Source organism: Lipotes vexillifer, unplaced genomic scaffold (genome assembly GCF_000442215.2).
Source record: "Lipotes vexillifer unplaced genomic scaffold, Lipotes_vexillifer_v1.1 scaffold190, whole genome shotgun sequence".
Lineage (NCBI taxonomy): Eukaryota > Metazoa > Chordata > Mammalia > Artiodactyla > Lipotidae > Lipotes > Lipotes vexillifer.
This window is the reverse complement of record NW_006794958.1, coordinates 692,239-716,127: the sequence shown is the minus strand read 5'-3', so window position 1 is coordinate 716,127 and position 23,889 is coordinate 692,239. Positions and strand designations below refer to the sequence as shown.

Sequence of the window (23,889 nt, the reverse complement as noted above, 5' to 3'; positions counted from 1 at the left end):
GCATCTAAGTATCTCTCATCCTGGTAAAAAATGGTGCAGAACAAGGAGGGGGAAGAAAGCTAAATTTTTTTTAAAAAGCAGCAAGGTTTTCTCCACATGTACACTTATGAACATAAAACTATTCCATCCCAGTATTAGGGAAAAAAAGTGCACAATTCAATTGGCAAGATCTTTCCTTTTTTTTTTTTTTTTTCTTGGATTATCGATTCACTGTATAATCAAGAGCAACCAAAGATACTTGTCAGTTCAAAGTACCCAACAAAACTTTGAGTCTTCATGCCATTTCAAGTTAAAAAGGAAGCAATGTAGCTTTTGGGCTTCAGAAAACTGGGCATCCTTTCATGCAGCACAAGGTTCATCACTACGCTATTTCCACAAGTTCACACTTGTCAAAGTGCAGTTAATCCAAAATTGCAGCGACAGTATATCATGCCAGCTGAATCCAGCCATGTATCTGAGATAGGGTCATATTTCTGCACGGTATTCAGATAGGAAGACCCTGAGTGACCACCCACTACATAAAGGTAGTTATCAATTACTGCAGCACCAACTCCTAGGAAAGGTGGGTAAAAATAGGGGAAAAAAATATGTTAACCATGAAGCAGACTTCGCACTAAATTAAATTTGTATTTAAATGTTTTCTTAAAATACATTTCAACAACCTATTATTAATTATACAAGCAATATAGCAATATATGCTTACTGGAAAAAAATCCCTTAGTATATGTATAAGAGCTGAAGTCTTCCTTCATCTCTCCTCAATCCTACTCTGCCTCTCTCCACCACAGTTAAATATTATTAAGAATATAGTATATATCTTCCCATATGCTTTCTTCTCAATTTATATTTATATTTTTCAAAAATCATTAATTTTTGTTTTCAAATGTGTTAAAATTTTAAATATATATATAAACTATATAATTTATGCTTAAAAAATTTTACTTTATATATATATAGTTCTAAAAAGAACAAGGCTACCCAAATAGTTTACATTTTCATTGTTTTATGGTTTTCCTTCTCAATGGTACCACAGAAACTAATTCTAGTAAACAAGCCTTTCAATTTCCTTCGTATGTTTATTTTTCAGGAGTTTCTTTAATCATAAATGCAAGGAATACTCCTAAAGCATTTCCACCAGTAACTTAAAACGTTCCTTTTAAAATAATGTGATTTGAGTTTGGGTTTAAGGATAATTTCTTCTTTTCCTCAAAGGTGTATTTGTTTTTTTCATGAAACCTGAAACCCAACTCTTTCTAGATCAACTATAACTATACCCCTTTAGGAGGAGAGAACATTTGAAAGTAACATACAGACTGCTGATGTACAATAAAAACCAAAATAGAACCACCCTAGGATCCTGGGTGTGTGTGCACGTGTGTGTGTAACATATAAAACAATTACATTTGTTACATGGACACAAAGAGCTTCTATAAGATACTTTCTATTATCAGCATTTCTCAAGATGTGTTGTAGAAATTTAAAAAATAACAATATGCACATTGGCATATTAAAATCACAGTAAAAAACCTATATAGTTTTGTCTAACCAAGTTGTCAGTCAAGTTTATCACAAAAAAAGTTTTTTCTGGACAAGTAATAATACTCTTACTGTTATATCCTGAGAAACTACTATTTCAAGAACATCACTATAAAAAATATTGTCCTATATGTTTAGAAATTGGTATGTTATTATTACCTGTTCTGGGTTCTTTCATTGGTCTACACACAGTCCACTGATTTTGATGAGGGTCATATCTTTCAATGCTTGACAAATGTGAAACACCATTATGTCCACCCACCACAAAAATAAAGCCTAGCATGACACCCACACCAAAGTGAATCCTTTTATCTGCCATAGATGCAACCATCTCCCAGGAGTCCTTACTTGGATCATAACGCTCCACACTGCAAATATTCACAAAAGAAAGAATTAATTCACATATCCTTTGTGTCATTCTTCCTACTAAAGCAACTAAAACCCACCAGAGTTTTAAAAGTGCAAACGGACAGATATAAAACAAGTGTAGTTTGTCCCAAATGTTCAGATTTTGCTGATAAAATCACAGGGATAAAAGCTTACCTTGTAGACTGGTGCAATAATAGCCGTACCCTACTCTATTATATTGTACAAGCAGCAAGGTGTATTAAAAGCATGGAGCATTTGAAGTCAGAAAATCTGGGTTCAAGTACTAATATTACATACCTAGACCTATCACTTTGGATTTGTGCCTCCTGGATAAGTCATTTCCTGTAAACATGGGAATAATATAACCTCAAGGATTCATGTAAGAATAAAGTCCAATGAGTATGCATGTGAAAGGACTCTGAAAATCACAAACTGAATATAGATGGCTCCTAAAGATACTAAGGATTTTCCACACAGCTAAGGAAAAGGGAAGATGAAGAGAAGGAAAGAAGAGGAATTTTTTTCTTATAGGTGAATTCATGGTGACTAACTGTAAAGCAAACACTACATACTTCATAACACAAACTGGCTAATCATAATGATTATTGTAATGATTATAATAATCAGAGTAATTTATGAGAATTCACAGATTTAAATAAAGTCTGTATGCCAGAGAATTCTTGGCATTTCCAAGTTGCATTATGGAAATTCAAATCAAATCAGAATTTCCAAATAAGCTTTCCTGGAAAATCCCAGAAGGCCTTTAAGCCTACACTTTCCCTGAAGGGGTGCAAAAGCAAGTTGGTTGAGCTTGTTCTGGTCCTAACCTAACTTCTCAAGAAAGCCTAAAGCATTTGAGAGTAAGTTCAGAATGGGGACTAGACTAGACTAGAAGACTAAACTACAACTATTTCTGAAAGGACACCAGGATGAAAACCGTTGGAGCAAAATCACTAGACAAGAAAAATCCTGTGAAAAACTGTAACAAGAACTCCAACTTCAAAAGCATTATCTCAAAATTAAAGTACTTAACCTTTTATCTTAGAAATTTCTGTTAGCAGCTTTTCAAAAAATAGAAATGCATGTCTGGGTCCCAAATACTTTTCCTTCAACTAAAGGAGCAATAAAAAGGGAGAAAACTTTAGCCTACACAGAAATAAAAATTTATAGATGAAATGTGGTTGTGTCATTACTTCCTCAGCCTGTTAACAAACCACCACATACTCTCTTTTATTAAAATGCTCACAATAAATAAAACACATACCACTATTAGAGATAAAATACTATTAGAGATAAAATCTTTGGAAGATCGACTTTCAACAAAGGTTCAGAATTATGATTAATTTTCCATATAAGCACTTTATGCTTTTGTTTTTCTTATATATATATTTCTCCTTTATTCAGAGAATACTATAAAATACAGAAATCTCACATTTAAATTTCAGCACAGCTCAGATACATAATGATACATGTATGATTACAGAATAAGAATCCAGAACGGAATATTTAAATAAGGCTTAAAGTTTATGATGTGCTATATTTTGTAAGCATATAGAAATTACATTTTCCACTTTTTTATTCTATTAAACAACATAGTAACAGATAATCCATCCATACACACACATACACACACATTTATACATAAACACACCACCCCAAATCTAAAGTTATCTAACTTCATCTTATTTTCAGATTTCTGAATTCTAAAATCTAGTCCATTTATATTGAATGAATGAATGTAAAATTTAATAAAAGTGATTTGATTTTTAGGTTTGTATTAAATCTCCATGTAAAACAATTACAATTATACTATGGAGCAGGTTAAGTTTCCCAGATGTCTACCAATATTACTTTAAAAATTAAAAAGGGAAGTTCATTCATATACACAAATTGTTTAAAATTCAGAAATCATTGTTAATGATACTTTTAAAAATCTACAAGCATATACAACTTGATTAAGTTAAATACCTGTTCATGTGGGCAGGACCATACCCACCAATGGCATATATCATTCCATCCAACACAGCTGCGGCAAAACAACTTCTTGTTGTAGTCATTGGTGCCACAGGTTGCCACTTTCTTACTTTGGGAATATACTTCTCTACAGATTGTAAATAAGATTGTCCATCATAACCACCTAAAGCATAAAGTTCTCCTGCAAGTACCACTACTCCAAGGGTACTTCGGCTCTCATTCATTCTCTCAAGAGAAGTCCAGGTATTTGTATCAGGATTCCAGCATTCGACTGAATTTTCATGTTTTCTGATAGTGATGCCTGGACGCACGTTAGTTTCAATACCACCTATAACATATACTTTTTGGTCTAAAACGCATATTCCAAATTCATACCGAGGAATGTTTAGGGGTGCCAAACCAATCCAAGAGTCATTCTGAGGAAAGTACATCTCCACACTAAAGAATAAGCAGAAAAAATTAAATTTAAAACATCAAAATGGCCCATAAACAATATCTGGCAAAACTGAAGATACACATATGCTCTGACACAGCAATTTCATTCCTGTGTATCTATTCTACTGAATGCCTATTACAGCCAGTTTTGCAAAAGAACACAAATAGAGAAAGGTTTACAGCAGCTCAACATAGTCATCTATCAAAAGGAGAATGGATAAATAAGATGTGGTATACCCACCCCATGACAAAGCAATTCCATTCTTAGATATGCACCCAACAGAAATGCACACATATGTATATGTACAACAGTGTTTACAGTAGCATTATTTGTAATAGTTGAAAACTGGAAACAATCCACATTTTTCATCAACCATAAAATGGATAAGTAAATTGTGCATATCATATAAGAAAATACTATACAGCAATGAAAATGAACAAACTACAGCTACATGTAACAGCGATGAATCTTATACATATAATGTTGAGGGAAACAAGCCAAATTCAAAAGAATATATTCAGTATAGTTTCATTTCTATCAAGTTCAAAAACACTTCTAATCTCTAGATTAGAAATGAGGGTGGTGGTTACCTTTGGGGAGGACAGGGAGGGACCTTACGGGTGGTTTCTGGGTGTTGTTCATGTTCTTTTCTTGAAATGGTTTGTAATGTTTGCTTTGTGATAATTCATTGAGCTGTACACTTGGAATTTGTGGACTTTTCTGTATATGTGAAACATTTCAATTAATTTTCAGTCATCATATTCATAGTATAAAGAAAATGTTGTATTATGTCCATCTACTCTAATACCATACGCCAACGAAACTAAATGAATTATTTCCTCATGCAATCTCAATTTCATAAACTTACTGCTCAATGATAAAACACATCTCTGAAGAATATACATGGTACTACTGCATTTACATAAAAATGGGTAAAACCTAACTGTATACTGGGGCACATATAATATGTGGCAAAATTATAACAAAAAGCAAGGGAATAATACATTAAAAATTCAGAATACTGGTTACTTCTGGGGAGAGAAGGAGATGGCATCAAGGAGGGGCACAAGGGAACTTTAAAGCTATTGTTAGCCCAATCTCAACAATACTAGTTTTAAACCACAATTAAAATGTACACTGAGACTTTTTAAAAGATAAAGGACATATCAATTGACATTGATAAAACATCAACAATGTCCTCCTATTGGAGGAAAGAAATGCAATCTACCAAATGTTTCGAAATATTTTAGAATGCTAAATATTCTAATATTTATTCTAATACTTAGAATATTAAATATTAAAGAAATAAATTAAACACAAAAGTTTTCATAAAGCAATCCCATTTAAGGGAAAAGGAAGGTAACATCCGGCTATATTTTCAATGTATAAAAGTTATTTGTATAACACAACATTGTTAATCAACTATACTCCAATATAAAATAAAAATTAAACAAATAAACAAACAAAAAAAGTTACTTGCAGAATGCTCTAAATCAATGATGGCCATTGGCCAAATTCAGCCCACCAGCTACTTTTGTAAATACAGTTTTATTGGAACACAGCCATGCTCATTTATTTATGTATTATCTATGGCTGCTCTTGCACTACAATGGCAGACTTGGGTAGTTACAACAGAGACCATATGACGGTGACAAAATTTAAAATATTTACTATTTGGCTCTTTATAGAAAAAGTCTGACAACTCCTACTCAAGAAAGCACTTTTTACTACTGTTGTTAAAAAAATATTTACGCTGAAGAAAATAAATTGCATGTAAAGTCCATGATTTATATCAATATCCTGTTTTTATTTTTTTTTGGTTACTCTGATTAACTGTATTCATTCAAACATATTCTTGTCCCAGTCTGCTCTCATCACAAATTCCTAGCTCTCCTCTTTAGCATTTTTTGATATAACTAGCAATAATAAATCCCCTCTGACCTGGTCTGACTCATATAAAGATGTAAATGATTTCACAAAGGAAAAAAGGGCATAAAATGGAAGAAAAGTTCATGAATAAACAGGATGGATAAAATTTGTGCCCTGGGAGGGAGGAGAGGTGTTTAAAATTGAGAGTATTGTAGAGAATGTACGACAATGTGATTAAAATAATCAGGTAAGTGATTTAAAAAGAAAACAACAAAAAGAAGCAAATAAACAGGAAAATCAAACTATTTTAAAAATATAATAAATTAGCAAATTTTAAGAGTATAAAATCTATTAGCATCAATCCTTTAAAAGCCTTCTATTTACCTATCCAAACAGGCAAACAGTCCAGATTTTCCTCCTACTGCACAAAGTACTTTGGGAGCACAGCGAGGTCGTGTCATCAAGACTGTCTGATGAGAGAGTCTGTGTTCAGGCATAAAGTGGTACTTCAGAGCTTCATTCAAAAGATGTTTACAAGTGCGATCATCACGAATAAGATGATTTGCTTCATATAATCTAGTGAGAAACTTAACACTCAGCAATGGTAATCGTACACTGTTAAGTAGCTGTGCTAAGTATTTCTGGCGTTCTTGGACGTCGTACTTGATCCAAGACTCAAGTGCATAAAAAACAGTCTCTTCAGTAGCTACATTCAAACAGTCATTGGAAACAATTTCATCCAAATCAGCATGCGTAAGCTCAAAAAACTCTTCAGTCTGGCAAACTGCTTCAAAATTCTGGCATATGTATTTAGTGGCTGCCAAATAAAGGTCATGACAACCATATGTCTCTGCAAAGCGAGAAATTCCAATACAATTACCAGGATCAAGTTGGCTTTCAAGAAATGCACAACATTCTTTCAGGACAAGTTTTATCTGGAGTAGGTTTGCTGCTGGAAGGAGAGATTCAACTGTGTCCTGTGAAATAAAAACAGTCCCTGTATAGGCATATTCCACAATGGCCTGGAGAGCAGTTTCATCAATGCACTGAAACTCAACCTCACTGTTCTCTTTTTCAGAAAGGTTTCCAGTAAACATAGCTTTGAAATATGGGCTGATGCTGGCAAGTACCACTTTGTGAGCATGGATTTTAACATCACCTACTCGAAGAATGATGTCACAGAGTTCGTGATGTTGACGAAGAAGATTCAAGCCCTGTAGAAGTTGTTCAGAATGTAAGTGGGTTAAGTTAGCAAGCATGTAGGTCGGGGATGTGTGGTCCATCTACAGAAAAACAGAAAGCATGAATAGTTATTTCAAAAGAATCTTGCAAATGATTACTTTTACAGGTAGCACAAAATAAATGAGATTTGTTGTTTATCTGCATGTTTGTTTTTTAAATACTAAATACTAGACAGAGGCTTTTAGCGTTAGAAGGGAAGTTAACAATCATTCAACTCCTTTATTATAGATATTAAGCACACTCAGTGCCTCTGGAAGATGAACAAGATTAAAAACAGAAGAGAAGAGACTAGAAAGAAAAGAAGAAGAAAAAGTGAGAGGCAATAAGGACTGGGGTAGGTTGAATAATTGCTCCCCCAAAAGACATCTGCATCCTAATCCCTGGAAACTTTGTATGGTACTTTTATGGCAAAAAAAAAAAAAAAGACTGTGCAGATATGATTAAGGATTTTGAAATGGGGAGATTATCCTGGGTTATCTAGTTGGGCCCTAAGTGCAATCACATGTACCTTATAAGAAGGCAGAAGGAGATTTGACACAGACAGAAGAGAAGGTAATCTGACCACAGAGGCAGAGATTGGACTGATGCAGCCACAAACCAATTAACATTGGCAGCCACTAGAAGCTGGAAGAGGCAAGGAATGCAGTCTTCCCTAGAACCTCCAGAGGGCACAGAGCCCTGCCAACACCTTAATTTCAGCCCAGTGATAATAATTTCAGACTTCTGGCCTCCATAACTGTGAGAGAATAAAATTCTGTTATTTTAAGCAACTGAGTTTGTGGTAATTTGTTATAGCAGCCATAAGAAATCAACACATGGATACTTCAGAATAGCTCATAGCAGTTGCTTAGAATAGATGAAAGGAATATAAGACATCTACACAATATGAACTCTTTCCTGTCTCATTCATACCTCAAATACAAGTAATGGGGATAATTTTAAAAAGCAGAGGGCTTCCCTGGTGGCGCAGTGGTTGAGAGTCTGCCTGCTGATGCAGGGTACACGGGTTCGTGTCCCGGTCTGGGAAGATCCCACATGCCGCGGAGCGGCTGGGCCCGTGGGCCATGGCCGCTGAGCCTGTGCATCCGGAGCCTGTGCTCCACAACGGGAGAGGGCACAACAGTGAGAGGCCCGCGTACCGCAAAAAAATAAAAAATAAAAAATAAAAAAGCAGAAAATTGGGTTCCTATTTTAAAAGTATTATCAAATAAACTTAAAAATTCTGAACATTATTAAATAATATAAATGTTGGTAGGACTGGGAGAGTATAGCACTTCATTCTTATGCATTTTTAAGTGCAAATATACAAATATTAAAACTTTTATCTTCATTAAGAACATCATCATTTCACACTTGTTTCATTTGAATTTTATGTCCATTAACAAATTTTGTTAACATGACCACATTATAGCTGATATCACCAGCTGATATCACCAGCTGATATCTCCACTTTTGATCTCTCCAACTAATCTTGCACACATCTAACAGAATAATTCTCAATCAGGGTACAGACAAGTCTCAAGAAACTTGTTGGTCTTCCAGTAGGTACTTTATTCCAGAACAGAATATTGGTAAGAAAACAGCAACCAGAAGGCACATGTTTAGATCTGGGTCTGTTCTTTTTACTTACTATAGTGTTGACCTCTTAAACTTGTTTAACTTCTTTTAGCCTCAGTTTAATGGAAAAAGTTAACATCTAGACTGAAAAGAGAAAAATGAACAACAGGAAAGCAAGTAGATATAGCAAATAAGTGACAGGATTAAGAAAGTAGTCCTAGCTACTTTACATCATTAACTTTACCTTATCTTCATTTTCCTTATCTGTAAGTGAGATCATAATAATACCTGAACTATATATATCTCACAAGGTTTTTGAGGATCAAAGTAGATAATGCACAGGAACATATAACAAACTGTAAGAGTTATGAGTACAGGGTACTATGGTGAGGCAACAGAAATGTAACAGTATCAGCGAAGAACAGGGACCTTGGAAATATAATGAGTTTTAGTTCTAACTGGGTCATACACTATTATATGGAATTGGTACATTTCTTAATCTAAGTATTAATTTTTTCATCCATAAAATAAGAATACCTCCCACCTATCTCAGAAGGTTACATGAAAATTGTTCTGTAAAGTTCAAAGTTCCACACAACTTGAAGTGCTATGAATACAGCACTTAAGTCTCATTCTCCTCTCATGATCCCCACTTTCACTATTTCCCATTCTTTCCATAATGACCTTTCATTCCAATAAAGCTCATGTAATTTCTACAGCTCTATATAAATATTTTCACATTTTCCAGATTTTGCCTATAAACTTTCTCCTCTCCCGTGTTCTTTTCATCCAATTCAAATTTTCAAAAGTCTGGTTCAAAATTAACTTCATCTGAAAGTCTATAAACATTTAAGTACATGCAATTAATTTAATTATAAGTGCTGTTTTGTGAAACATATCCCTCTCAACTCTCATTTGTCTGATTCAACAAGAAGATGTTATTCAGGATGAAAAGTAAACAACAAACAGGAAAGGTGAATGATACAGAAAATAAGAGAAGGAAATGAAAAATGACACCTAGCTAAAACAATGAGATGAGAAAGGGAAATACAAGGCCCACTGATTGGAAAGGAAGAAACAAAACTGTCTTTGTTGGCAGATGACATGACTGTCTAGGTAGAAAATCCAGAACAATTAAAAAAAATAAAAAACCCAAGACAGTGGAACTAATAGGCAATTATAGAAAGTTTGCAAGATACAAGGTTAATACACAAAAGTCAATCAATTTTCTATAAACCAGCAATGAACAAGTGGCATTTGAAATTTAAAACATATAACCATTTACATTAACACCTAAAAATTGAAATACTTAGATATAAATCTAACAAAATTAGGTACGAGATCTATATGAGGAAAACTATAAAACTCTAATAAAAGAAATCAAAGAACTAGCTAAATAAAGAGATATTCCATGTTCATGGATAATATGACTCAATATTATCAAGATGTCAGTTCTTCCTGACTTGCACTACAGATTCAATGCAATCCCAATCAAAATTCCAGCAAGTTATTTTGTGGATGTTGCAAACTGATTTTAAAGTTTTTATGGGGAGGCAAAAGACCCAGAATAGCCAACTCAATATTGAAAAAGAAGAATAAAGTTGAACTGACACTACCCAAATTCAAGCATTATTATAAAGCTGTAGTAACCAAGACGGTGTGGCACTGGTGAAAGCACAGACAAATAGACCAATGGAACAGAATAGAGTCTAGGAACAGACCCACATAAATACAGTCAACTGATCTTTAACAAAGCAGGAAAGGTAATATGATGGAGAAAAGATAGTCTTTTCAATAAATGGTGCCGGAATGTAAAGTAAAAAATGAATCTAGACACAGACCTTACTTATATCCTTCACAAAAATTAACTCAAAATGGATCACAAACCTAAATGTAAAATGCAAAACCATAAAACACTTAGAAGATAACACAGGAGTAAATTCTAGATGACCTTGGGTATGGCAATGATTTTTTTTTAGATAAGACACCAAAGGTACAATCCACACAAGAAAGAATGATAAGTTGGATGTCTCTATAAAACAAAACAAAACAAAACAAAAAACTTCTACTTTTGGAAAAACAATGTCAAGAGAATGAGAAGACAAGCCACACACTGGGAGAAAATATCTGCAAAAAAACACAACTGATAAAGAACTCTTATTCAAAATAAACAACTTTTAAAATTAAACAAGAAATGTAACAATCTGATTAAAAAATGGATTAAAGACAGATACCTCACCAGAGGAGATACAGATGGTAAGTAAGCAGATGAAAAGATGTTCAAGATCATGTGTCATGAGGGAACTGCATATTAAAACAACGACATACTACCACACACCTATTAGAATGGTCAAAATCCAGAATACTGAGAACACCAAATGCTGGACAGAATGTAGGGCAAAAGGAACTTTCATTCATGGCCGTGGGAATGCAAAATTGTACAGCCACTTTGGAAGACACTTTGTTAGCTTCTTATAAAACTAAACATACTCTTACCATACAATCCTGCAATCGCCTTCCTTGGTATTTACCCAAATGAATTGAAAACTTATGTCCACACAAAAACCTGCACATGGATGTTTATTGCAGCTTTATTCTGAAGTGCCAACACTTGGAAGCAACCAAGATGTCCTTCAGTAGGTGAATGGATAAACTATGGTACAAGACCATGAAATATTATTCAGTGCTAAAAGAAATGAGCTGTCAAGCTATGAAAAGACATGGAGAAAATGTCTTACCAAGTAAAAGAAGCCAATCTGAAAAGGCTATATACTGCAAGATTCCAATTATATGAAGTTCTGGAAAAGGCAAAACTATGGAGACAGTAAAAATATCAATGGTTGCTAGGAGTTAAGGGGGATGGAGGATGAATAGGCAAAGCACTCAGGATCTTTAGGACAGTGAAATTACTCTATATGATACTATAATGGTAGATATGTATCAATATATATTTGTCCTAACCCACAGGATACAGAACACCAAAAGTGAACCTTATGGTAAATTATGGACTTTGGGTGATAATGACGTGTCAATATAAGTTCATCAATTGTAACAAATGCACCACCGTGGTGGTGGACGTTGATAATGGGGGAAGGTACACATGTGTTGGGGAAGGGTGTAAATGGGAAACCTCTGTACCTTCCTCTTAATTTTGCCGTGAACCTAAAACTGCTCTAAAAAAATAGTCTTTTAAAAAAGTAAATTAAAAAAAAGGAGACCTAGCTACTTTATAAGTTCACATCTCTCCCAGACCAAACAATTATGTTCCAAGATATTTAAAAGAATCTGTGAATGAGATCTCTGAATCATTGCCAGTGCCACAAGACAGGAGACTATTTTCAAAAAAAAAAAGAGTGTAATTTCTACTAACATTCTGGTAAGGTTAATGTTAATTTCAGATAACACTTTAAAACAAACGATCAAAGGTTTGATATGTGAATACTTAGAAGAGGATGTAGTGATCTCTAAGACTAGGATACATGAGTTAACAAGAAGACATGTCACAGATTAATCTCTTTTTTTTTCTGATGTATTTAGAAGACTTGCAGATCAGAAAAATATACAATGTTTAACTAGACACTTGTAAAGAATTTTATAATGTTTTTATGATTTTGAGAACAAAACCAAAAAATATAAGCTAGTTCAGTTAACTAAATTACCAAGTGGTTGGACAACCACACCAGAGTATATACTACTTAATGAAATGAGGTCCACCTGGAGGGAGGCTTCTGATGGTATACCATAAGGCCGAGATGAAGATACTGCAGGCAGGCTCTTCAGCTTTGCAGATGATATGAAGCTGCAGAGGACAGCAAATACATCAGCTAACAAAACATGGATCCCAAAAGACCTGACATCTAATAAGAAGAAATTTAAGAGGGATAAATGTTAAGATTCTATAGTGGATTCCAAAACAACTATACAGAAAAAGAGAGAAAAGACTCATCTGTAGGATGTGTTTAAAGGGTTTAGGAATTTTAATTTTAGCAATACATTAGCACACTAATCTTATGGAGGTTTAAGGTGCATTAATAGAACTATAATATACAGAACTAGAGAGGAGACATTCCACTTGGTTCTGCAATGTCAGACCACATCTGGAATACTGATTTGGAGTACCATCCTTTAAAAGGGATCTAAACAAAGTAAAAGGCCTGATGAAGAGAAGAAATTCAAGACATCTTATGGGTGTTGAGTCCAAAGAAAAAAAACAGGAAATCTGAGAGTTATGTGAAAAACCAAAGGGTGAAAGTTACTCAGTAATAATACAATAATATAGGATTGTTTTGAGGATTAAATGCATTTATGCATATAAATTGCTTAGAACAGTGCCTATCACTTAGTAAGTTCATGATAAATATTTATTAATAAGTTATCTTATTACTAGTGATTTTTTTTTACGTTGTTTGCTTAAGAGGTATTCTGCTTTCTATGTTGTACCATCTCTTACAACTGGGTAAGAAATCTACTTTGTACAAAGTACCATCTTTGTACAAGATGTCAGTGGACATCTTGGACCACACAAAGTATTGAAGAATTGTTGATTCTCAAATCAAGTTAATGCGTTATTGGTTAGATTCATTTTTAGTATAAATAGAAATCATACAGTAATAGATCTTTACACTAATTTTTGTATAGCCAATTCAAGACTGGTAAATTACCATCAACACGATATAAAAGCATACTACAATAGTGATTTGTAAATATACATACACACACATATATATGTACACATGCAACACATAAAAGAACATATGTTTGTGTGTATATATGACACATATCCAGATATGCAGGATGGTATAATTTTAAGAGACTGGGCTCTGGAATCAGGTTCTTAGGGTTACAATATTGTTTGCACTATTTAATAGCTATGCGACCTTGGGAAAGTGGTCTTAAAGTCTCAGTTTTCTCATCTGTAAAGCACAGACAAAATAGTACACATAGCACTCAATAATCATTAGGTGCTATTTATTATTATCATTATCTTCCTTAAGAAGACTCGGTTTTTGCCAGCTAAACCTATGTGACTCCTTTCCACACTCACCAAAAACGGAACAAAGCTTACTTACTGTCAAATGAATAAATACAAACAGGGCAAGGCCAAAACCTGACTAATTTGACCAGAAAAGAGACAGCGAGCCACTTTTAAATTTAGACAGTTTATTACTTACAGACAGTGAAAGAAGACTAAGCTCCCTGGATCCTTGTCCCACATACTAAAAAGGACAACACAGAAACAAAAGGGGCTGGACAGCAGCAATACAAGTTGTGAAAAACCCAAACTACAGCAGCAGCAGTTTTATATTCTGGAGCTCTATTCTGCGGTGCAGCGGGACACAAAAGTCCCATACCTCATCACACCAGGGAGGTAAAGAGAAACTGTCTCACGGCAGACTGCCAGGGGTGACAGAGAGGTAGGTCAGAGATGGCCTTGCAGCAGCTCCTGAAAGACCATCCATCCTCTCATGTTCCAGGAGAATCGCAAGGTGTTCCAAGACTCAGATAAGCTTCAGTCCCACAGTCCAAGCTTTTGCCTATGTGGACACATGCAATGTCACCAGAATGCCAGGATGAAGCTATTCCCCTACACTTATACCCTCTGTAGTATTTTTCCTTTATCTCACTTTCCTATTACCCCCCAAAATAATAAAAATGATCAAAGGTTTAAAAACCACTCAAGAAGGATACTGGTAAAGATGACTTCATAAAAGAAAACCCATACATATTTCTATCATTGTACTGGATTCAAATGACATGATGTTTAATCCCTTTAAGAAGTATTGAGAATAAAGTTTAAGAGATTATACTCTTAACATGTAACCAAAACAATTTGAACTAAGAACTTTAAAAGGGCAAGGTAAATATAGGGAACTTAAAATGAATTACATTGGAGGTTTGCCATAGCATCATTCTTAACATTTTAAATTTGACTCCTTTTCTCTCTCAAGAAATCTGACTTAAGAGAAATTAACAGAACTTTAAAAAGAGAGAGCTTTAAAACAATGGTTCTCCAAATACGATCCTTGCACCAACAGCATCAGCATCACCTAGGACCTGCTAGAAATGTAAATTCTAGAGCTCAACCACACATCTAAGGAATCAGAAACTAAGGAAGGGGCAGCCATCTGTGTTTTAAGAATGCATTAGTATTTTTACGCATGCTAATGTTTGAGAATCGGTTAAAATATTTCCAGCACAAGTGTAACTGCTTAAAAATTATAGCAAATTATAACTGTTACTCCTTCAATATTATGAATTACAACTGTGACTATACTTGGTTCTTAGTTATTTACCCATAAATGGCTAAAAATAACTCACAGAAGCAATAATTCCTAATCTTCAAAACCTAACCTTTGTCAGTTTTACACTGGCAGTTTCATTTATCTCAATAACAACCTTGTGCAGAATGAAGAACAAGTACCATAGAAAACAGGAAAGAACAGTGAGGAAAAGTGTGAATTTCAGGGCCAGAGAGATTCGTGGGTTCAAGTCAACATTTGACTACTTAATAGCTATAGACTTTGGGCAAATTACTTATTCTAAACTTGAACATTTTCATCTGTAAAATTTGTTGTGGATTACATAGAATGTTTGGTTTGGAGAAACAAATCAATGGTGAAAAACAGAAAATACAGAAATAGATAATTTAATATATGCAAATTTAGTTTATGATAAAGGCAGCATCTCAAAATCAGTGAGGAAAAGAGGGACTTTTAAATAAACATGTTGGGATAACTGAGCCTCAGGAAAATAGATAAAATCAGATCCCTTCCACATATCTATGCCAGGATAAATTCCTTATGGATCAAAGGTATAAATGTAAAAAATGGAATCATACAAGTATTAGAATAAAATGGAGTGAATTCCTCTATAACTTGAGATTAGAGAACAGTTTCCTAACTATGGTACAAAACCCAGGGGCAATAAGTTAAAAAGTAGATCAAATCAATTACATTAAAAAACTTTGAATAGCTAAAAAAATCATAAGCAAAGAACAAAATATAAATGAGATTGAGAAAAATTTACAATATATATAAAAGATGTATCAGCAATAAATAAAACATTCCTAAAATACTCTAGCCCTATAGAAAAATTAGGCTGAAGAAATGAACACGTGGTTAAAAAATACAAATGGTTCTTAAGTATATGAAAAATCACTCAACTTCAGTTATAATCAAATGAATTAAAACTATATGGAGTTAACAATTCTCTCCTGACAATATACTCTTGGTGAGGCCGTAAGAAAGAGGCACACTCATACATCCTTGTGGGAATGCTGAATTATACAGACCTCTGGAGATAAATTTGGTAAGTTTAGCAAAATTACATTTGCATATACCCTTTGATCCAACAATCCTACTTCTAAGAATTTATCCAAAAAATACACTGGCAAAAAATATATAAAGACAAATGCATAAGGTAATAACTGTAGGTCTATTTGTACAAGCTAAAGAATAATACCTTATGCTTTTGTACTTTCATATTTGAGAGACCAAGAGGCAACTGACCAAGAATTATACAACTCTAATGCCCACCAACAAAAGAATGGCTGAAAAAAACTATGGCACATCCACAATGGAGTACTATGCAGCTGTGAATAGAAATGAGGAATCTCTGCATATACTACTCTGCAGGATCTCCCTGATCCAAGCAAGGAAGAGAAATGTGTGTATAGTATGTCACTATTTATCTAAGAAAGGGGAGGTTACAAATATACATACCCACTTATTTTTTTTTTTAAAAGTAAATATTACATGGTATATTTTTTAAAAGGTTACCTAACAGACAAGGGAGAGAAAAGAGTGGAGAGGATAGAGATAGAAGCTACACATCCTTGAATATATCCCATTTATTGATTTGACTGGGGAATTAGGGAATTATTTTATACAATTATAAAGCAAAATTAAACCTTAAAAACACAATCCATAAGAAACTTGAAAATAAAAGGAAGCAAAGGAACCCAATGTTCATCTAGTTAGTAGCCTAACCATACCATTCCAAATAACCTTAAAACAGTAATTTGATAGTCCATCCCTAATGGGGTATGCCCTAAAAATTTTTACACCACTTTCAGTAATCACATTGTTGGTGAGAGTGTTATTTGTATTCTGAAACTGTTACTGTGCATTGCCACAATGCATAATTACATGACATTTCTAATTCTATCGTCCCTAGAGTCATTTGTGATCTGGGATTCTCAATATGGGAGAAGAGAAAGATGTAAGACTGAGACATTAAATATAAACCTTGTAGTCTGATTCTGAATTAAAAATATCAGAATATATATAGAAACAACATTATATACACTAATACATATGTATATGCATATGAAATATATGAGATATACAAATGTATAAAATGTACATTAAGAAAAAAATTGTATTTCCTAGCTCTGTCTACTGAAAAGGGCTAGAAATTACGACCAACCTAGTAGCAAAGAGCATTCCTCCTAGCACCAGATGTGGTCCCTAAATATTGTTTCCCTCCAAGGGAACAGAACTCCTTGGACAAATGGCTGATTCCAGACCTGGGGCAGAAAATGTCACCATAAATTTGGAATCTATACATACTAGGTAGCAATAAAGCTACCAATGATGTCTAAGGTCATAAAAAACTTAGCAGCCAAACTGAATAGGCTTCTTGTTAGTCAAAGAGATGGGACAAACTGATCATCAATTATAGTAACTGCAATTGATTAAAACACAGCAGACATGCTTAAATCCATGAGTTCATAATGATAATAAAATTACGATAATTTAAAAAAAGTGATAGCCACTGGAGGATGCTAATGAATCAACTCATTATTTGAAACCTAGCATATAAAGGGAAAGCATCAAGCATTTATCATGCCTTTCCTATAACAAATGTACCACTGGGTTACCAAATAGATGAGGATAAGTTTTTCTTTATAAAAGTACTCTAGTTATTAAAGAAGGAATGATAGAGTATCACCATTTTACAATCTTAATGAATTAATAGAGGTAGGCATTGATTATGAAGGGCTGCTAATGTCACAAAAACAGAGACAACCAGACATCAGGGTCTTCTGATGGAAGATCATAATACCACCTATAAATGTTTTTGCATACTCCCACTCACCACACACACACACACCCCAAAATCAAACATGTAGTCAACAGACTAGATCCAACTATTAATTTATAAGAAATAAAGAAAACAGAAAAAGCATGTTAAACTATAACAGAAGGATGCAATCAGCAAAAACATCCTGTGAGAAATTTTATGGCATAAATAACGTAGACGGCTTCAACAAATAAATGGAAAGAAATAGGATGAAAATGAACCTACAGATTACTATAAACTTAAAAGACATTATCAACCAAATACAACCTGTGATTCATACAGGTGCATGCACACACATATCATATACATACACACACACACACACACACACACACACACAACATTTAGGAGACAACTGGGAATTTTGTACCCTGACTTTATTATTGATTATATTAACTAATCACTGTTATTTTATTCTTTGTTGTTGAACAGTGATACCACAGTTTTGTTTTTAAGAGTTTTTATCTTTTACAAATACATACTGAAATATCGGTAGATAAAATGATGTCAGGGACTGGCTTCAAATTAATATAGGATGAGGGATTGGATAGAAATGGATATGATGCTATGAGTTGATACCTGCTGAAGCTGGATGACAGGTACATAAGGGTTCATTACATTATTCTACATTTGCATGTTTATGAGATTTTGTACAGGAAAAAAGAAATAAAGAAAAAAATATATGGCACTAAACTTCACATAAGACTTACAGATGAAGAACCTGAAGTTCAGAGAGTTTAGATGAATTAACAAGATCACACAATTAGTTAAGACGTTACTGGGACTATAATGTTTTCTTAACCTTAGAACAATGTTCTTTACATATTACATTTAAAAAAAATTACAATGCTGATCAGTGTTGACCTGCTTAAAATATTTACTGAACCAATTTATAATTGTTGTTATTCCTGATAAGACTAAATTATTCTATAAAGAGCATCTAGAATTTCTTTGATTGCCATAATGTACCAGCTACTGTTCTAAGCTTTTTACATGTATTAACTCCATTCATCCTCAGAGTAACACCATGAGATAGGAACCATTATTATTATTATTCCCATATAACAGATGAAGAAATCTGAGGCACAGAGAAATTAAGCCCAAGGCAAGATTTAAACCTTTGCACTCTGTCTCCAGAGTTCTTAAATACTATGTTATACTGCCTCACTTATAAACTCATAATTTCTTTTATTTTTATTTTCTTTTGCGGTACGCGGGCCTCTCACTGCTGTGGCCTCTCCTGTTGTGGAGCACAGGCTCCGGATGTGCAGGCTCAGTGGCCATGGCTCACGGGCCTAGCCGCTCCGCGGCATGTGGGATCTTCCCAGACCGGGGCACGAACCTGTGTCCCCTGCATCAGCAGGCGGACTCTCAACCACTGCGCCACCAGTGAAGCCCCAAAATTCATAATTTCTTAATCTTATTCAAGTTTTAACTCAAACAAGAAACTACAAAGGTACAGAACAGAAACTCAAAAAAGACAGATCATATACATATATATAAAATACACACACACACATACACACACACACACAGTGTCGATCAGATACAAGAATACATCAGAGCTTTAAAATGAAATAAAGAGAGGTCCATGGAACAATCATTCCCTCTGTTATTTATATAATAGTAGGATTGATTCTTCTTCCCCCACATCCCTGCCATACTTTTTTGTTTTTAATTTTGGTACCATAAAACAAATACTTAGGAGTACTCTAAATCCAGGTAACTGGATTGATTAGTCAAAACTGAATAAATGGTATCCATTTGAAAAGTTTTAAAAAGGTAATAGCATTGTACTTCACTTCTAATCACATTCTTATTACATAAATGTCCACAATATAAAGATAACATTAGATAAGTTTACAATAAAATCAAACATTCCATAGTCTACAGCAGCTTCACAATTTTAGATTCTGAAATCAAGCTATTAAAGGTCAAGTTGTGAGTTATTATACTTAATTGACACCTAAGCTACAAAACAGTGGTGCTAAAATCAGCTGGGAGGCAATTATCTGCTACAAAGAGAGCAAATAAATGGTCAAGAGAAATAAGAATTGTTTAAATTTCTTTCCCACAGTTCAATTTTCCTCACAGTAGAATTCAACTAATGATGGCATAATAATTTTGACAGTGAGCCTATGGAACAAGTTGGCATATTTTCCTTTTCTCTGAGATTGACTTTCATTATATCTAGAGAAACAAAAGCAAAATTAGAAGCCTGTTATAATACCAGTCATTATATCATAGATTCCAAAATAACACAGAAGAAAGCAAGTCTCCAAAGCCATTACTACATCCAGTAAAAGCTCTAAGTTACATAATTAAACCATCTACTGAAAAACTGGTTACAAAAAAATGTGAAATCCTGTTAACAAACAGATTAGTGCTTAAAATGCAACCAAAAATATTTTTTGTTTAAAAGTGGCATTTTGACTCAGAAATGCACAATGGATTTGGAGCATAAACCTAAGTAAATGAAATATAACACTGATACACCTCAAGAAAAACTGTTTAATCCTACATGTATAAAAATAAGCTCATAATTTCTTAACCTTATTAAAGTTGTGACTCAAACAAGAAACCAAAAGGGTTCAGAACATAAACCCAAAGAGGAAGATTAAAATACATATAATCAAATAATACATAATAATAGATATGAGGGATTAATGATGGAAAAATCTAATTTTATCCTATAGTTTCAACACTCTCCCCCACCAAAAGTTTTCCAAAGCTCTAAGCAAATAGCTAAATTGACTCATTTGAGTAATTACTTTCTGATGCAAACACCCACAAAATGTGCCACAGTACAAATGTAGATGATGTAACCTCAAAAAATTGTTGTGAGGATTCAATGAGTTAATATTCATTAAGTACCCAGCCAAGTGTATGGCACACAGCAAACACTCAAATAATAGTGTAATTATAATTACTTGTTAATGTTAATAGCACCTTTCATTTCCATAGCAATTCTTCATAATAACTTCTTAAACTATACAAAATTCTTAACAGTTTACAGAATTCAAACTGCTTTCCAATATTTCTGGATGTCTGTAAAATCTGAGTAAGAACAAGGAAAAAACTACAGTGGTTCATCCAACCAATTAATATTTTATTCTGACTGTGGAAATAAAGGATGCTTTTAGGGCAACTGTGTTTACCTTAACTTCAGCTCAAAAAATTAAGGTATGCGTCAGAAACATTCCTTAATGTAACTAACTAATCCATTAATTTAAGTAAACTTTCTTGAACTTACTGAAATTATCTTGAAATTATTATTTTAACTTCTTTTATCTGAATTTGCTATTTTCAATGTATTCTTAATTACTCCCTTTCAACTTTCAGAGGTGTACTATTAATACACCTAATAGTGTATTCCACTGTTCTGGAATTTGATTTAAAAATTTTTATCCTACCTCTCTATATGGTTAAATATAAAAGACTTTTCTAGTCAGTACACAATTCCTAGAATTCAAGAATAAGATTTTTTAAAAATCTGCTTCATAATAGAAATAAACAGAATATACATTAATTGGATGAGATTTATTTTCCACAAAATAACTCTAAAAGATAGTAAGATATGGGATGCTGATAAGGTCCCATTTCCTGGTCCCATCCACCATGAAGACTAATGCATCTTCCAAGTCTTCATCAAGGAAATTAAAGGTAACAGATATAAAATAGACTGCAATCTATAACATAGTGATCTACAGGGCCCTGAGAAAAGGGGTCAAAATGAAAACTCATCGTGCTTTGTTCCAAGGAAAAGGATATAACTAGTTGATTTAAGTATCCAAGCCCCTTGAAAGAGTATTCTTTATAGAGAGAAGGGGTAATTCTTAAGCTTCTACCATAATTTTGATGCTGATATATAATTCAGGACTTTCCAAGTTCACTTTCTTTGTTCCACGATTACCACACAACTTCCCAAGTTCTTGCACTTGGGAAGAGTGCACTGGATTTTCAACCTGAAAATTCTGATTACTGGAAAGGGTTATCTTCTATTCCAACATAAACTGGCATTCTAATGTGTACATTCTGATGTGTACATCATTCTTTCAGTTAACTTTGAATTGAGTTCCTGAAGTCTGAGCATACATGAGTAAAAGTATAAATTTGAACTTCTTACGTTGGAAATATGAGAACTAGACATTCCTTCTCATTGACAACTTCTAAAATCACCTCTTGGTTTTCACTCCCCTGCCCTTACCCTGCCTCTAAAATTAAAAAAATAAAATAAAATTTTTTTTTTAGTTAAACCAAATTTAGGCAGATTCATTTAAACACCAAAATGACTAATTAAAATCAAAGTAACAACCTAGAACTTAAACCAAAACAGAAGGATGCATGTTTACACAAGCCCCATTTACATTTACTCTACTCCCAAAAGAAAGGGGAAAAAGAAAAAAGAAAAGAAACCTATAATAATCAAATTGTGCTTTAAGACAACACCCAGAAGTTATTTTTGAACTTCCATTATCCAGCAAAAATTATTTATAAAGTGGCTTGGTATGCTAAGACTTAAAGTATTTAAGAGACATGTGGAACAGAACGGGGTAGGAACACTTGCATTTTAAGTGCATAAATTGTGGACTTCAAATGATAAGAGACTTTTCTCACTGGGTCATTCAAAAGCAACTGTATTATTCCTTCCCCAAAATATTTTCTTCCACACTCCAAACAACTCAGCCTCACACCAGGCACTCCAGCTCTTCAATTGTTTCCGCTTAAGTTTAATTACAAGAAGGAAAAAATGCTCACCAAATTCACAGTTCGCCTAAAACAAAGAAACGTCTAATATCAACTCTAAATCTACAGGGCAGAATTCTCTTAGAACCGTAATGATAAGAACTTCAACAGCAACTGAAATTCTTTGCAGTCTCGGTTTCCAGGATACTGAAAGGCTGCAGAGACGCGGGAGGATCCTGCAGGGAGGCTGTGGCTGCGGAGGGAGCGGGAGAGGGGAAGGGGTGAGTCCCACAGAGGAACTGCATTAGACTTTGAGAACCTATGAGGGAAAGGTTAGCTACAAGGAAAAACAGATTTATCTCCAGATCAAGTACGTTTTCAAAGAGAACTTAAAGTGACGAGGATAAGGAAAAATGACAGAAAATCACTAACAGAAAACCATTAACCCTCCAAAACCGGAGGGTAAGCGAAGTAGGAAAAGGGGGTTGGGGGGGAGGGCGAGGAGAGTAAAGGCCTAAAACACCAGGATTTGAAAAAAAGTACGCGAGGTCTGAGCTCGGCCTTGGGCCGGATCTCCCGTCCCGGTAAGCGGACGGCAGGCTGAAAGGATCGCACTTAGGGCTGTAGATAGCAACGCATTTACAACGATTGAGCCCTGCACAAGAAGATGTCGCCTCTCTCCCTGCTTGCTCCCGTTCATTTATTCACATCTTACTCCAGCACCAGCAGCACTCCAGCAGAACTCTGCCAAAGCCTGCTCCGCAGGACAGCAAAAGGAAAATACCTGAGTCCCAGGAATCACGCCCGCAGCAACAGGAGGAGGAGCCGTGAACAACGGGAACCCGGGCAAGATCCTCTTTTGCCTTTAGTCAAATCCCAGTTCTTACGGGTGGGGCGGGGAACTTCCTCCCTGAGCGAGGAGAGCGTCACTTCCCCTTAATGCCTTCTCTCTTCCTCGCCTTCTCCGCTCCAGATTAGTTCATTACGTTCGCAACGTTTTCACTTCCTTTTCCAGGGGCCTTCTGCCTAGTCTGATCTTCCGATATGGACTACATGACCCAGCATTCATCACGGCAGATTGATTTCCGGGTCAAGAGGTCCGCGCCGGGTATATCACCATGGAAGCGCTCGGTTTG

At 34.5% G+C, this 23,889-nt stretch overlaps 1 protein-coding gene across 1 annotated transcript; it reads right to left on the bottom strand.

The window, feature by feature from the left end:
* Positions 1-194: 194 nt before the first annotated feature.
* KLHL28 (kelch like family member 28) lies at positions 195-23,658 on the bottom strand. The gene is made up of 5 exons (XM_007467372.1): positions 23,538-23,658; positions 6,569-7,467; positions 3,874-4,317; positions 1,696-1,904; positions 195-553 (listed from the first exon to the last, which is right to left on the bottom strand). The coding sequence occupies exons 2-5, from the start codon at positions 7,465-7,467 to the stop codon at positions 390-392; spliced, it is 1,716 nt and encodes a 571-aa protein (XP_007467434.1). The 5' UTR covers positions 23,538-23,658; the 3' UTR covers positions 195-389.
* Positions 23,659-23,889: the final 231 nt, after the last annotated feature.